The following is a 16,478-nucleotide window of genomic DNA, read 5'->3' on the forward strand; positions in this document are numbered from 1 at the left end:
AACCTATCTACACAATTCCTAATACACTGGAGAAGCAAGCTGCTAAGTAAGCCTAAGGAATTGACGAGATCACACTTTGATCTTTTAGGCATGTCCTTTTAGCCCTCCCAGGGTGACTGATAGCTCCATGAGTATGGAGATCGTATGTCTCTCATCACTTCAGCCAACAAGGAAAGAAATAAACAGTAGAATGAGAGTGACTGGTGAGTACATCAAATCAGCATAGTTTTTGAGTTGAAGAAATTTTACTATCATGTCAACTCTGGCCTTCTTATAAACTGAACTTGTCAAAACAGTCCAATGGCTTGTTATCATGGATCCAATTCCAAAGAGATCTCCTGGGAGTGGAGTTCCTTTCAAAATCCTCTGGGGACTTCCCTGGTGGCGCAGTGGTGAAGAATCCGCCTGCCAGTGCAGGGGACACGGGTTCGATCCCTGGTCTGGGAAGGTCCCACATGCTGCGGAGCAACTAAGTCCGTGCGCCACAACTCCTGAGCCCGCGTGCCTAGAGCCTGTACTCCACAACAAGAGAAGCCACCGCAATGAGAAGCCCGCGCACCGCAATGAAGACATAATGTAGCCAAAAGAAAAAAAAAGAAAAAGAAAAAAAAATCCTGGGAATATACTTTTCAGTAAAAGAACAAAGTGTATCTCAGTCCTCATGACTAAAGAGAAGAATCAAGTAGTAGTAGGTGGAAAGGTGGCTTTGATTCTCAGTTTGTGGGTTCTGAATCTGAATGAATTATTGTCCTTACCTCAATGAAACAGAGAAGTGTAACCAAAATCGTCACTACTACAGTTACAGATATTGCCAAGATGAGTTTGTTGTTATAGCCATATCCTGGAACTTCTTTTGTGAGCTAAAAAAATAAATAACAATTTTTTACAAACAAGGAGATAGAAGGGATGAAAGCTAACTCTTCTTAAACCTATTCTAAACAATAGCTAACTATTCTTAAACTACTATAAAACCCAATCCTTTCAGGCGAGTAGCTTCTATAAGAACAAGCCAAATTTAATGTTATTAATCTTATCATTAGCATTTTCTTCTACAATTTATTTATCTTGCGTTACGTCCTTTTCTCGTCTACCCTAGGAATAGTGGCACACTCTCTCAATGAGCAAAGTGGGAGATCACTGTCTTAGCCAGTGTCATGGCTGAAGATAAGATACAGACTAGGAGCCCGTGGTATTCCTGCTTGGGCACGTCCATGGCATGTCCTAAACTGAGTAAAAGTCCAGGTCCCATGTTTCAGGGGTTCTCCTCACCTCACTTGACTCCTGCTCTTTCTGCTCACTCTGGGCTTCTGTGCTCTCACTGATATAGTTGTCACTTTTCCACTGGCCCGTATCCCATTCCGCTTTGGACACCTTTACTTCCTGCTGCTTGCTGAGAAGCTTCATCAGGAGGCCTGTTCTAGAGATGAGGTTGGCACAGGCCAGCTGCACGTGGGTGTCCGAGCAGTCTATTATCAAAGTCTGGATAACATGAGAAATGAGCCTTCGCACGTCATTGTTGGGGATGAGGGACCGTAGCTGCTGGTTTAGCTGAGTTTCAACTTGATCACCCGGGGATGTGAGCCCTGGGAAAGTGAAGCCTGTGGGCTTAGAGGATAATTCAGTGCCCGTGTTGTGGTGCTCCCATTGTGTTTCGTTGGTCTGTTGAACAGGTGGCATACTGTTGTCTGCAGCAACAGCAGAATGTGCAGTGGAGACATCCTTATGGGTAGTGTTTTCAGGGCCGGTTCCTCCGGGCAGAGTAGAGTTTCCTGAAGAAATAACTTCTTCAGAAACATTTTGTGCAGTATTGTTTGCTGAAGTAGTGTTTTCTGTAGAAGGGTCTGAAAGAGAAAATAATTCTGGAAAAGGATTTTCCTGAGAAGTCACTTCTCTTGAAGGTGAAACAGCTTCTCGCGGAGGGGAATTTATGAGACTCCTCACTACAGAGAACGGAGGGCTTGCAAGCATCATTCTATTGAGTGAACTTTTCTTTCTGAACTTTCGACTCCTTTTGACTTTGGGTTTTCTCTGGACCCGATGAGTCCTAATTTTATGGAAGATGTATTTTTTCCCAGAATGTGAGATTAGTTCAAAATCCTTAATATTTCTAACTCTAGCCTTTGCATCCTCTAAAACAAGTATAGTGTTGGATAAGTCTTTTGATTTGCTTTTAACCTCAGATGGGGATTTTGGAGGGATGGAGGCAGAAGGCCTGACCTTGAAGTACTGTTTCAGGGTAGAGGAGCCTGCTGCCTTGTGTTCTTTGAGGAATGAAGACTCCGCATTGGAGGACTTTCCCACCAGCTTCCTGGGCCTCTGCACCATGAGAAGCTGTTTCAGCTTTCCTGGGGATGGCCTCCTGAGCCTTCTTTCTTCGGCAGTGCTCGCCACAGATGGCTGGGCATTCTGTTTCCTCCTGACGTTCTCATCTCCCACTGCTTGGAGGTGCATTTTCTGTAGGCCCCTTGGGCCCTTGAGGACCCTGTTCACTCTCAGCAGCTTTTCCTCGGTACTCTCAGTCTTTGCTGGGCTGTCTTTCTGTGGTTGGGCAGTTTCCAATTTCTTTAGAAAGAGGTAGCGTTTAAACATGGCACTTAAAAGGTTGGAACGTGTACGCGTGGCAGGTTTTTCTTCCTTTTTAACCTCATCAAATTTTTCTTGAGTTTCTGCATCTAACACATTTTCCAGAAAATGGAGTTTCCTCAATTTATTTTTATTAGTTGAATTCTTGCGTACAGGTTTAACAGAAGGGCTCCTTGTATTGTTTTTCAAAAGGCCCAGGAGCATATCTCCATCTTGTATATTTGAAAAAAGAAGTTGAAGGAATGGTAATAGTGTTGATTCCACATCTCCTAGATTTCCCTCTGAGATGTAAGGCAGTATGTAATTTCGTGCACTGATAATATCACTTTCATTTTTAAAGTCCAGCTGCTCATTCATGAAGCCTGACAAGCTGACAGCACTTTTATCTGAGGATGCCCTCTCTGACTCAATAATCAGCTCGGTGCTGTTGTTCTTCTTCCGGGCTTGTAACACCTTCATCAACGATCCTTCTGCATTCCCAAGAGATGTTTCTTCGTCTGTCAAAAAAGAAGAGACTGTTTTTGATCATTGAAGACTGATGGGACAGATTTTTGTCAGTCCACAGCCAAATGAATTAGGAATCAGTCAACGTTTGAGTGCCACTTAGGAGAAAAAGAAGCCCACACTTAAGCCTATGACTGGCAACAACAAAATGTGAAAAAGATATCTCTTGAAAAAGTGGCTATCTACTCAGAAAATTCTGTAGTGTGAAATATAGTAACTATATTCAGGATTACTCCACTGGTTCCCAGGGGCCAGTACTCAAGAAGAGCCAAGGCTGGAAGACAAATACTCCCCTACTCAGCTGGACTCTCCGCAGATCTACTGTTGACTCCTCACATTCACATACCCCATCCTGTCCTGCCTGAGAGGCAGAGGAGTGTGAGGCTTCCTCTCTCCACCTCTTCAGTGTGCTTGCGTTCTTGCTACTGTCACAGATGACCACGACAACAACCGCCGCTAACAGGTCGTCATCTGGACATGTCCTTCTCCACCCACCCACCGAGTCCTTTGCTCAGTCCCTGCTTCCATATACCCCAGCCCCTGTAACAGAAGGCTCTATACAGAAAAAACCACTATATCCGCCCTGGCTCTCTGCTAAAATTTGGGCAGGGATCTGGGCTATAAGTTAAGAGATTTGCCAGACTGTATGCCAATGTGGAACGTTCAACAAATCAGTGGAATAATACTTGAGGTCGTAAAATGCAGAAGGGAAAAAGCAACTTCTGTCAGATGGCTACTTTGCTTTCATTTCATTTTCCTTCTAATATTTCCAGCTTTACTTGGGGAACCATCCAAAGCTTCTGACTGTGTGAAGGTAATGTGTACCATTGTGTAGCTGGGCTTCTCTTCCAAAAGGATTAAAAGTATTTTTGGTGAGGGTCAAGGAGGAGGGAAGGGTCATGAGAAAGGAGGAGCATGGGCTTGCAGAGAGCCCCAAACTGGGGACAGGAGATCGGGGCACTAGGGTCATAGCACTTACACCTCTGATCTTGTTTTTCCTCACCTTTAAAAGGAGATTAAAAATGCCTTTACTGGGCTTCCCTGGTGGCGCAGTGGTTGAGAATCTGCCTGCCAATGCAGGGGACACGGGTTCGAGCCCTGGTCTGGGAAGATCCCACATGCCGCAGAGCAACTAGGCCCGTGAGCCACAATTACTGAGCCTGCGCGTCTGGAGCCTGTGCTCCGCAACAAGAGAGGCCGCGATAGTGAGAGGCCTGCGCACCGCGATGAAGAGTGGTCCCCACTTGCCACAACTAGAGAAAGCCCTCGCACAGAAACGAAGACCCAACACAGTCATAAATAAATAAAAAATAAATAAATAAATAAAAATTTAAAAAAAAAAAAAAAAAAAAGGAGAGGACTTGAAAAAAAACAAAAATGCCTTTACTGCCCACTTCTGGGGGAGAAGGGAGTAATATAATTAGTAAAAGAAATTGTTTGGGGGAGTTCCCTGGTGGTCTAGTGGTTAGGACCCGGCACTTTCCCTGCTGTGGCCCGGCTTCAATCCCTGCTTGGGGAACTAAGATCCCACAAGCTGTGTGGCACGGCCAAAAAAAAATAAAATTGTGTTGAAAAATCAGCAATATTGTCTTTATACAAGTAGCAAAGTGTTATTATTTATGAGGTGCTCTCGATCACTGAAAGAGACCTGTATTCAAGCTACCTGGGCATGATAGCACATTTTGGAAGTCATCAAGTTAGTGCCAATAAATCTAATATATAGAAAAATGGTTGAAAGCCCCTGAGTGTTTTGTGGATAGAAAAGCTTGAGATTCAGAGCAAGTTCAGAGCTGGACAGTCTAAGAATAAACTAGCTCTCCCAGCCATTAGAAGGGCTAGGTAGCAGCTTCTGGTTATGGAACCAGAAACTCTCAGGCTCCAAATAGGACATAAAACAGCATCTCTTGTACTCTGTATAAAATTGCAGAAACAAACAAAATAAACAAAAATATATTTATATCTGTCCTATAAGACAAAGGGTACTTGAGACCTAATGTATATAAAATCAGTTTACAAACTGTGATGCACTATATGAATAAGTTCTCGTTTGCAGAGAGCACAGCATAGGATATGTGGCCATTAATGTTAATTCCCTTCCCCCTTCCAGTCCTTTCTCTTGTTCCTTTATGTATGCGGATCATTTACATTATTAAGCTAACAATGTAACTGAGCTATTATTAGCTTAATAATGTAATCAAGAATCTGATTTTTAGCAAGGGCTAGTTCTGAGAAACTTAGGAAGCTGGAACTCTGAATGAATGATTTAAAATAATGCAATTACATCATTAATTTTAAAATTTATCATTGATTAAAAATAAAAATTAAAAAATTAAATTAAAAATTAAAAATTTATTATCCCGCAATTGAGACTCACCGCAACGTGTGACGTCTGTCAGGCATTCACTGTCACAACGCAGCTTGACTGTCTGACAGACAACCTCAATAGTAGTTTTAAATTGGCAGAGGCAGCAGGCCATACGGCTAGGTAAGATCCTATAAATGGAAACACACGTAATTAAATTCGTGGTAAAAGAGTTACTTGAGTAGGTAGAAGAGGTAGGCCAAGACCACCACAGACCAGTGCAAAAAGGAGTTCTTGAGGCATATGGACTGGACAACTGGATAAGGGCTGGTTGGCCAATTGCTGCTCTTGACTGTTGTAAATAAATACAGAGGAGGAGAGAGGTGCCCAACAGAAGGATTAGGATGGCAGTAGGTATGGTATGTCTAGCAAAAAGGGAATAGGGATTAGAATTGGGTGACATTGATCTGTAGTTTAATTCAGAATTATCTCCTTCCCACCCGAAAGCCTCACTTTGGGTTGAGAGTACACAGGAAGAAGGCTGACTTCTCAGAAGAGTCTGAATAAGACCGCACCTTCTGGAGTCCCTTTCTCAGTTCCTATTTGTGAGTAGTAATATATTACAAATTATTCTAGTAATAAAAAAGCATCATGTGGTTAAACAATAACAGAGATCGCATTGGCCAAATCTGGACAAAAGGAACATTCCAAAGAATAACATTATCATTATAATAAGGTATAACATAGTTAATTTTTAAAAAAGCACATGAGTTCATAATGATACTCAAAATGAAAAGTGGGGGAGCTCTTCTTTATAGAATAATGTCAGCTAATAAATGCAAAAGGAATGACAGAATTAGGAAAGTGTCATTTTGCAACTATCAATGTAATAATCGATTCAGACAAGGATTATCACTGATGCACAGTTGGGTGAAGAGTTGTTTGAAAGTAGGATCTTCACTGATCCCAAACTATCACCCCACATATTATTTATCAATTACCAAGGGGAAAAATAACTTTACAATGGAGAGATATGGAAGATACCACCTTAGTCAAGTGATCAAACTTAGCACTGGGCCACCTGAAGTGCTGAAGTATGAAGAATACATCACCTATATAGTATTCTTTCCCAAAATGTTTACTTTGAATCTAATGAGGAAACAGACAAATCCAGATTGTGGGGCAACTTACAAGACAACTGGCTTAGACTCTTCAAAAATGCCAATGTCATAAGAGACCAAAAAAAAAAAAAAAAAGGAGGGAAATATTCTAGATTAAAGGAAACAAAGACACGACATGCAATGCCTAATCTTTAATTGGACCCTGTATCAAAACAAAACAGACTTAAAGAATGTTATTGGCTTCTGGCCAAGATGAAGTAACAAGGTCCAAGTAACAAGGTCCCACCTGAAACAATGAAAATATCAGACAGAACATATGAAACAACAGTTTTCAAGAAACTGGACCTCACGCAATAAAGTTCATTGATCCCCAGGAGATGGGAAATAAATGAAGTGATCCCTATAACTGCCCCAACTTACTTCTCTGAGAGAGTTTCCAGGTCATGGTACAGGGACAAGAAGTCCAGGCAGAGACTGGTGGACTCCCTGACTGAGGAAATGGAGCTGAGAGTCTGGGAAAACCAAGGTAACTAGAGTTCACAAAGCAGAGTATCAGAGAGAAAAGTAGGGCACAGACAAAGAACTCTGGAGATATGCAGAGGGATCTCTTGAGAATTCAACAAAGTATTGGTCAGTACATTTGTGTGAGGAATTCCCTGATGCCAGGAAAAGAACCACATGAAAGGATTAATAATAAGAATAACTGGATATCACACAGGGTTGTAGGAATAGTACCTGTTCCTACAAGTCAGACTGGAAAACCTCATGATACTCAGAAAGGACTTGTCTCAGTAGTTGCAAATAACAAGCTCCAGACTAAAGGCTACTTGGACTCCTACCCAACGAATCTTAAAAGCTAGACCTAAAAGAATAAAATTGTTCTGAGTAACTTAATTTCACCCAAAACAAAGCCCAAGCATTTTACAGGAATATAAATATATATAGCACACAATAAACTAAAACTCACAATATCTGGGATCATATGAAAAATTGCCAAGCATGCAAAGAAGTAGGAAAATGTGACCCATACTGAGGAGAAAAGGCAATCAATCAAAACTAACCCATCATCTATACAGATGTTAGAACTGGCAGAAAAGAACATTTAAAAAGTTATTATACATGAAGAAAAGTTATTATAACGGTATTTCATATGTTAAAAAACCCAGACTAAACCCTGAAAATGTTAAGTACAGGCATGGAAAATGTAAAACAGACCCAAATTGAGCTTCTAGAGATTAAAAACAATGTCTAAATGAAAAAGACATTGAACGAGGTTAATGGCAGATTAGACACTGCAGAAGAAAGGGTCAGTGAACATTAAGGCATAGTAATAGAAACGATCCAAAATGAAACAAAAAGAGTAACAAAACAAAACAACAACGAAAATGAATAGAGCATCAGTGAGTCGTGCAACAACTTCAAGTGGCCTAATACATGTGTACCTAGAGTCCATGAAGGAGAGGAGAAAAATAAAAATTTGAAGAAATAATAGCCAAAATTTTCCCAAAATGGTAAACACTATAAACTCACAAAGTCAAGAAGATCAATGAACTTTAAGCATAAGAAACATGGACAAAACTACACCAAGGCACAAAAAATAGTCAAATTGCTCAAAACCAGCAATAAAGAGAAAAATTTTAAAGCAGCCAGAGGAAAAAACTATACACTACATACAGAGGAACAAAGATAACAATGACGGCAGAATTCTTGTTGGAAACAATGTAAACGAGAACTCAGTGGAATAACATCTTTAAAGTAGTGAATTGAATTCTATCAAGCTAGAATTCTATTCCCAGATCTGTCGAAACAAAAGCAAAATAAAGACTATCTCAGACATACAAAAGCTGAAAGAATTCATTACTAGCAGACTTTCACTATAAGAAATGTTAAAAGAAGTATTTTTAAGCAGAAGCAAAATGACACCAGATTGGAATATGGATCTACACAAAAGATTAAGAATACTGGAATTGGGACTTCCCTGGTGGTTCAGTGGTTAAGAATCTGCCTGCCAGTGCAGGGGACACAGGTTCGATCCCTGGTCCGGGAAGATCCCACATGCCGCGGAGCAACTAAGCCCGTACGCAACAGCTACTGAGCCTGCACTCTAGAGCCTGTGTGCCACAACTACTGAAGCCCACACACCTAGTGCCTGTGCTCTGCAACGAGAGAAGCCATCCAATGAGAAGCCGGTGCAGCGCAACAAAGAGCAGCACCTGCTCGCCACAACTAGAGAAAGCCCACGCGAAGCAACAAAGACCCAACGCAGCAAAAAAATAAATTAAAAAAAAAACTTAAAAAAATTTTTTAAAGGATTTTAGTCATTCGATATATGTCTCTGACCACAATGGAATTAAATTAGAAATTAACAAATCCGAAAAATCTCCAAATATTTGGAAACTAAACAACACACTTCTGAGTAACTTTGTGGTCAAAGAAGAAATCAAAAGGGAAATCAGAAACTAGTTTGAACTCACTGAAACTGAAAACATAATATGTCAACATATGGGATATTGCTAACGCTGTACTCAGCTTCCTCAACTTCCACCTTAAACTGGAAAAACGAGAGCAAATTAATCACAGAGTAAGAGAAGAAAGAACACAATAAAGATCAAAGTAGAAATAAATAAAATGCAAAACAGAAAAATACTATAGATATTAAAAGGATAATAAGAGAATATTATAGAATGCTTTATACCAATAAATTCAAGATGAAATGGACAAATTCCTTGAAAGACATGCGCTACTAAAGTTTATTCAAGAATAAAGATATTAAAGAAATTGGATGTGCAGTTTAAAACCTTCCAACAAAGAGAGCTTCAAGTCCAGGTGGCTTAACTGAGAAATTCTACCGAACACTTAAGGAATAAAATAATGCCAATTCTACACAAACTCTACCAGAAAGTTGAAGAGAAGGGAATACCTCCCAACCTATTTATAAGGCCAACTTTCACCGTATCAAGATTACACAATGACATTACAAGAAAACTATAGACCAAAATCTCTCATGAACACAGAGGCAAAAACTCTTAACAAAATTTTAGCATATCAAATCCAATAATATATAAAAAGATGATACATCATGACCAAGTGGGGTTTATCTCAAGAAGGAAAGGTTGGTTTAATATTTGAAAATCAATTTACCCAACTTAGTACACTAAAAAAGAAAAATCAGGACATCTCTGGTGGGGCAGGGATTAAGAATCTACCTGCCAGTGCAGGGGACATGGGTTTGAGCTCTGGTTGGGGAAGATCCCACATGCCACGGAGCAACTAAGCCCGTGCACCACAACTACTGAGCCTACGCTCTAGAGCCCGTGAGCCACAACTACTGAGCCCATGTGCCACAATTAGTGAAGCCCGTGCACCTAGAGCCCGTGCTCTGCAACAAGAGAAGCCACCACAAGGAGAAGCCTGCATACTGCAACGAAGAGTAGTCCCTGCTCGCCACAGCTAGAGAAAGGCTGCGTGCAGCAATGAAGACCCAATGCAGCCAAAAATAAATAAACAAATTAAGAAAAGAAAAGAAGAGAAAAATCGCATCATCATTGCAATAGATGCAGGAAAAGAATGAAAAAATCTAACATCCATTCCTGATTAAAGAAAAAAACAGCCCTCAGTAGACTAGGAATGGAAGGAGACTTCCTCAACTTGATAAATGACTTCGACAAAAAACCTAACATCATATTTAATGGTGAAGGACAAAGTACTTTCTCTCCAGGATCAGGACAAAGGCAAGGATGTCTGCTCTCATTACTTCTGTTTCACATTGCACTGAAGGTTCTAGCCAGTGCAATAGGGCAACAAAAAGAAAAGAGATATTCAGCATGGAAAGGAAGAAGTAAAACTATCTTTATTTGCAGATAACATGATTATGTAGAAAACCTGATAGAATCTACAAAAATGCTACTGGAACTAACAAATGAGTTTGTCAAGTTTGCAGGGTACAAGATCAACATACAAAAAGATTAATTTATCTCAACAAACAAGCAGAGATCAAAGTTTTAAAATACTACTTATAACAGAATCAAACATATAAAATACTTAGAATAAATCTGACAAAAGATGTAAAAGACTTGCACACGGAAAACTGTAAAATATTGCTGGGGGGAAATTAAGGAAGACCTAAATAACTGGAGAGATATAATGTATTCATGGATCAGAAGATTCAAGATTGCTAAGACATCAATTCTCCCCAAATTGATTTATAGATCAAAATCCCAGTAGGCTTTGCTATAGAAATTGACAAGCTAATTCTAAAATTCATATGGAAATAAAATTTAGAATAACTAAAACAACTTTGAAAAAGAACAAAGTTGAAGAACTAACAGTAACTGATTTCAAGGCTTATGAAGCTACACTTTCAAGACATTGTGATAGTAGTGTAAAGATAGACAGAAAGATCAAGGCAACAGAATAGAAAGTTCAGAAGTAGAGAGATGTGGATAACTGACTTTCAGGTTCAAAGGCATTTAAGTGGAGAAACGATAGTCTTTTCAACAAGTGATGCTGGAACAATTGAATATCCAGGTGCAAAAAAAAAAAAAATGAACTTCCATCCAAACCATGTACAGAAATGAACTCAAATTGGTTTAGAGATCTAAATGTAAAACATAGAACTAAAAAACATAAAACTATAAAACTTCTAGAACAAAACAGGTGAAAAATTTTATGACCTTGAGTTAGGCAAGATTTCTTAGATACAACACCAAAAGCATAATCCATAAGAGAAAAAAATAGATAAATTAGACACCATCAAAATTAAGAATTTCTGCCCTGCAAAAGACACTCCTGAGAGAATGAAAAGATGAGTCACAGAATGGGAGAAAATACTTAGCAACTTACATATTGGATAAAGGACTAATTTCCAGAATATATAAAGAACTCTCAAAATTCCAGAAAAGTATAGATAAAAGATTCAGAGATACAGATGCAAAATAAGCATATGAAAAGATGTTTCACATGATTAATCATTAGGGATGCTACAGTGAGATACAACTACACACCTATTAAACTATCTAAAATTAAAAATACTGAGCATAGCAAGTGTTGGCCGCAACGTGAAGAAAATGCAACTCTCAAACGCTGCTGGTAGAGATGTAAAATGATCAAACCACTATGGAAAATAGGTATTTTTTTAAAAACGTAGACATACACTTACCAATGATCCAGCCATTCTACTTGCAGGTATTTACCCAAGGGAAATGGAAGCATACATCCATACAAAGACTTGTACACAAATATTCATAGCAACTTTATCTGTAGTAGACAAAGACTGAAACAACTCAAATGCCCATCAATGGTGAATAGATCAATTGTGGTACAGCCATATAATGGAATACTATTCAGCAATAAAGAGAAATGAATTACTGATATATACAACAATATGGATGAAGATTAAAATAATCATGCCGAGTTAGAGGCCAGTTAGAAAAAAGTATACACTGTATGATTCCATTTACATAAAATTCTAGAAAATGCAAACAGAAAGCAGATCAATGGTTGCTTGGCGATTGGGAAGGGCAAGGAACGATGGGAAGGAAGAATTACAAAGAGACATTAAGAAACTTTCTGAGGTGATGGACATTTTGATTTTGATGATGTCTTCATGGTGTGTATGTATGTGTGTGTGTGAACACAGATTACTGTATGTCAATTATACCTCAAAAAGCTGTTAAAAGAAATGATATTATATGAGAGAGACAATTGGGGAAATTTGAATAGCAACTCTTTATTAGGTAATATTATTCTGTAGGAATTTAATTTCTTCAATACTGTGTGTTAACAGTATTGTAGTTACATAGGGAAATAATTTTTAATATCCAGAGAGGAGGGCATCTAGCTGACAAGAGAGGGATCGCAATTGCGGCAGATGCTGTGGAAGGCTGAGGAAGATGAGGCTAGAGCAGTGACCAACAGATGTGACGGCGTGGTGAAGACAGTCATTTGTCAGCTGACCTGACAAAGACGGTTGGAACAGACTGCTAAACGCAGGGCCCTTTCCGCCTACTAATCACAAGCAATCCCCTCGGCTAGCCTTGGCATAACAGAAAGTTTCTATTAGCTTGCCATATTGGAGGGGGGACGGCACAATTTAAGGTGCAGTTAGTTGTGTAATAAACTGTCACAATACGGTCCTACAGAAATAGTTTTTTAAACTGCAAGAAAATGAAACTTGACCCTTCCCTCACAACATATATGAAAGTTAACTCAAAATGAATCATAGACCTAAATGTAACTATACAACTTCTGGAAGAAAACATAGGAGAAAATCTTTGTGAGTTTGGGTCAGACAATGGGGTCTCACACAAAGATTTCTTAGATAAGACACAAAAAAGCACAAACCATCTAAGAAAAACTGCTAAGGGACTTCCCTGGTGGTTAAGACTCCGAGTTCCCAATGCAGGGGGCCTGGGTTCGATCCCTGGTCAGGGAACTAGATCCCGCACGCATGCCGCAACTAAGAGTTCGCATGCCACAACTAAGAAGCCCATGAGCCGCAACTAAGGAGCCCATCTGCCGCAACTAAGACCCAGCACAACCAAATAAATTAAATAAATATGAAAACAAATTGCTAAATTAGAGTTCATCAAAAATTTAAAACATCTAGTCTTCAGAGACACTTTAATACAATGAAGATAAGTCACAATCTGGGAGAAGATATTTACTAAACACATATCTAGGAGAAAGGACTTTTTCCATTGCTTTTCATATAAAGCACTCTTAAAACTCAATATAAATATCCAATTAAAAAACGGATTTGAGGGCTTCCCTGGTGGCGCAGTGGTTGAGAATCTGCCTGCTAATGCAGGGGACACGGGTTCGAGCCCTGGTCTGGGAAGATCCCACATGCCACGGAGCAGCTGGGCCCGTGAGCCACAGTTGCTGAGCCTGCGCGTCTGGAGCCTGTGCCCCGTGACGGGAGGGGCCGCGATAGAGAAAGGCCCGCGCACCGCGATGAAGAGCGGTCCCCGCACCGCGATGAAGAGTGGCCCCCGCTTGCCGCAACTGGAGAAAGCCCTCGCACGAACCGAAGACCCAACACAGCCAAAAATAAATAAATAAATAAATAAATAAATAAGAAAATCCTTTAAAAAAAAAAAAATGGATTTGAACAGACACTTCATTTAAAAAGATGTTTGCACATGAATAGACACTCAACATCATCAGCTATTACAGAAATGCAAAATGTGGCAAAAACCACGAGATGCAACTACACACCTACTAGAAAGGTTAAACGTTTTTAGAAAATAAATATAAGGATCAGCTGAAGATGTGGAGCAACTGCAACTCTCATAGACTGCTAGTGGGAAAGCAAAATGGCACAGGCACTTTAGAAAACAGTTTAGCAGTTTCTTAAAAAGTTAAATATGCACTTAGCATATGATGAAGCAATCCCACCCTTAGGTATTTCACCCCAAAGAAATGAAAACATATGCTCGCACAAAACATATGTTCACACACACATGTGAGTGTTTTCAGAGGCTTTGTCCATAATAGCCAAAAAACTAGAAACAACTCAAATGTTCATCAAATGATGAATGCGTAAACAAACTGTGTATCCACACAACTAGAATACTACTCAGCAATAAAAAGGAATGAACTACTGACAGGTGCAACAAAACAGATGAATCTCCAAAGAGACTGGCTAAGTGAAAGAAGCCAAAAACAAAAGGCTACATACCACATGATTTCATTTATAAGATATTCTGGAAAAGGCAACATTATACGGACAAAAATCAGATTGGTGGTTGCCAGGGGCTGGTAGCGGGAGGAGGATGGATTGACTACAAAGGGACATGAGGGGTCTTTTGGGAGTGCAGAAGTTTTCTTTACCTCAAATGTGGTGGTGGCTACAGAACTATACGTTTGTCAAAACACATCACACTGTATATTTAAAAATAGTGAATTTTGTTAAGTGAAAATTATACATAAATAAACCTGACTTAAGAAAATAATACGACAAACCTAAAAAAACAATTGAGTGAAAACAAATGTAAGAAAAATCAACTTACAGTTTTTCCAATTCAAGGGTCATCATGAGGATGCTTTCAATTGTTGTAAGTGACACTTGTGTTGTTCCCACGTCTCTGAAGGAGAAGCCCAAACATGCATGATATAAAACCCAAAGACAAAAATTCTAAACTTAAAAAGATACTAAACATGTGATTACTTCAATTCTGGCTTCTTACTTGCCATACATGATAATTCCAAAGAGCTCTTATTGAAGAAATTTAAATTTGCATCATCAAATTAATGGCCTTGGTGCTGAATGGTACAATCATTTTTTATTATCCTAACTTCTCATTTTCAATTGCATCTACCTCTTTTGATCACTCTCTTTAAAAAAAAATAATGTCCCCCTTATTCCTTTTTGCTTTCTGGGATAAATAATATTCCTACATGCATCTACATGTTCCATATCTATATGTGTTCTTCAACACTGTTCTCATTCTCTGCTGGCTGTCTTACCCATGTATATTCTTTCTTAATCGTTTTCTTTGCCAATAACTTTTATTTTCAATAACCCAGTTAAAATCTAAATTATGACTTTTTAGCCAAAGTACTCAATCTTTGACGAAAGTAAAAAAGAGCAGAAATTATCTCATGAGCCATGAAACTGTTGCAATACTTACAAATATTTTAATGCTGGCAATTTAAAAAGATAAGAATCTTCAACTGTTGTCAAAGGATTATGATTGAGAATTCTGAAAAATGGAATGGAATTTAAATTATCTGCATTTTCAATTACTTCCATGAAAGCTTATATTCATTTTTTTTGGTACGGAACGTGAAGGTTTAAAAAAAAAATCATTTTCTGTCTTTACCTATAAATCACCCTTAGCATCTGTAAAACACTCTTTCATTGGGAACTACCCAGGTCTCTAGATGATAAAGTGGAGAAGAGAAACAAACAAACAAACAAACAAAAAAATAGAAAAAAAAGTGGCCAGTAAAGACAAAATATGCCAAAGAACTTTTCAGGTTAAAAACCCTAGAAGTGACTATGCTGGTAGGAAGCCCTTGCTCTGTAAAAAAGTACTATTTCTAGTGTCCTCCATAATTCAAGGTGTTTTTCTTTCATCTCTACAAATTTTTTAACATTTCATGATTTAAACTACCCAGTGAAAGACAAAAATAGGGCTAATTCCTTGGTTCTGGAGCCAAAGAAGAAGAGATAAATCCAAGAGGAACTGGTGAAAGCCGTACTCCCATCACATAGTCCCATGCGTATTCCTGTATCATAGCCTTTGTTACTGTGTATGTAATCACCTGTTTACTTGTCAGTCTCCTAGATTGCCAGCAACTTGAGAGCAGGGACCACACTTTATTGTCATTATTATTCCTGTGCCTGACATAGTGCCTAATATTTACTAGGTATTTAATAAATGTTTGCTGAATAAATAAATAACATTTTGTTTATATATCAATAAAATAAACAAATTAATTTTGGGGAACAAAATTTTATTCCAAAATGCTGGAATAGATTTTCTTCTTAGTTCTTTCCTTCTTTTTCCTTAGTTCCTTAAAACAAATAAGGGGGGAAAAAAAACCCCAAAGGAAACAGGAAGAAAGAAAAGAATATCTGACTTTAGGTTAACTCTACTCAAGAATTATTAACGTATTTTTGCGAATATTGTAAAATAATTATCAAAACTAATATCTTTTGGGTTGCCAGGCATCTGTGATCAGCATTTAACATTTAATCCTCACAGTAACCTTATGTGATAGATATATTACCCCATTGTACAAATGAGGAAACTGAGGCACAGAGAAGTTATATAACTTGTCCTAGGTCATCAAGCTAGTAAGAAGCAGAGCTGGAATTTGAACTCAGTTCTGACTCTAAAGCCTGTGTTTAACCCGAATGAAAAAAAAAGTGGGGGGCGGGGGGTGGGGATTTAAAACATCTGTTACTTTAACCTTAATTTTGAGAGCACTAAATATAGAAATACCCTTTCAAACTTCAT

At 38.7% G+C, this 16,478-nt stretch overlaps 1 protein-coding gene across 1 annotated transcript in view; it reads right to left on the bottom strand.

The window, feature by feature from the left end:
• LOC130705832 (leucine-rich repeat-containing protein 37A2-like) overlaps positions 1–16,478 on the bottom strand; it is a 44,201-nt gene that overhangs the window by 5,709 nt on the left and 22,014 nt on the right. The window contains exons 6-10 of the mRNA XM_057535185.1: positions 15,144–15,215; positions 14,523–14,597; positions 5,462–5,580; positions 1,270–3,080; positions 756–860 (exon numbers count right to left, since the gene is read on the bottom strand). Coding sequence (XP_057391168.1) covers positions 756–860; positions 1,270–3,080; positions 5,462–5,580; positions 14,523–14,597; positions 15,144–15,215 — 2,182 coding nt within the window. The remainder of the gene's footprint in view (positions 1–755; positions 861–1,269; positions 3,081–5,461; positions 5,581–14,522; positions 14,598–15,143; positions 15,216–16,478) is intronic.

This window comes from Balaenoptera acutorostrata, chromosome 20, assembly GCF_949987535.1.
Source record: "Balaenoptera acutorostrata chromosome 20, mBalAcu1.1, whole genome shotgun sequence".
Lineage (NCBI taxonomy): Eukaryota > Metazoa > Chordata > Mammalia > Artiodactyla > Balaenopteridae > Balaenoptera > Balaenoptera acutorostrata.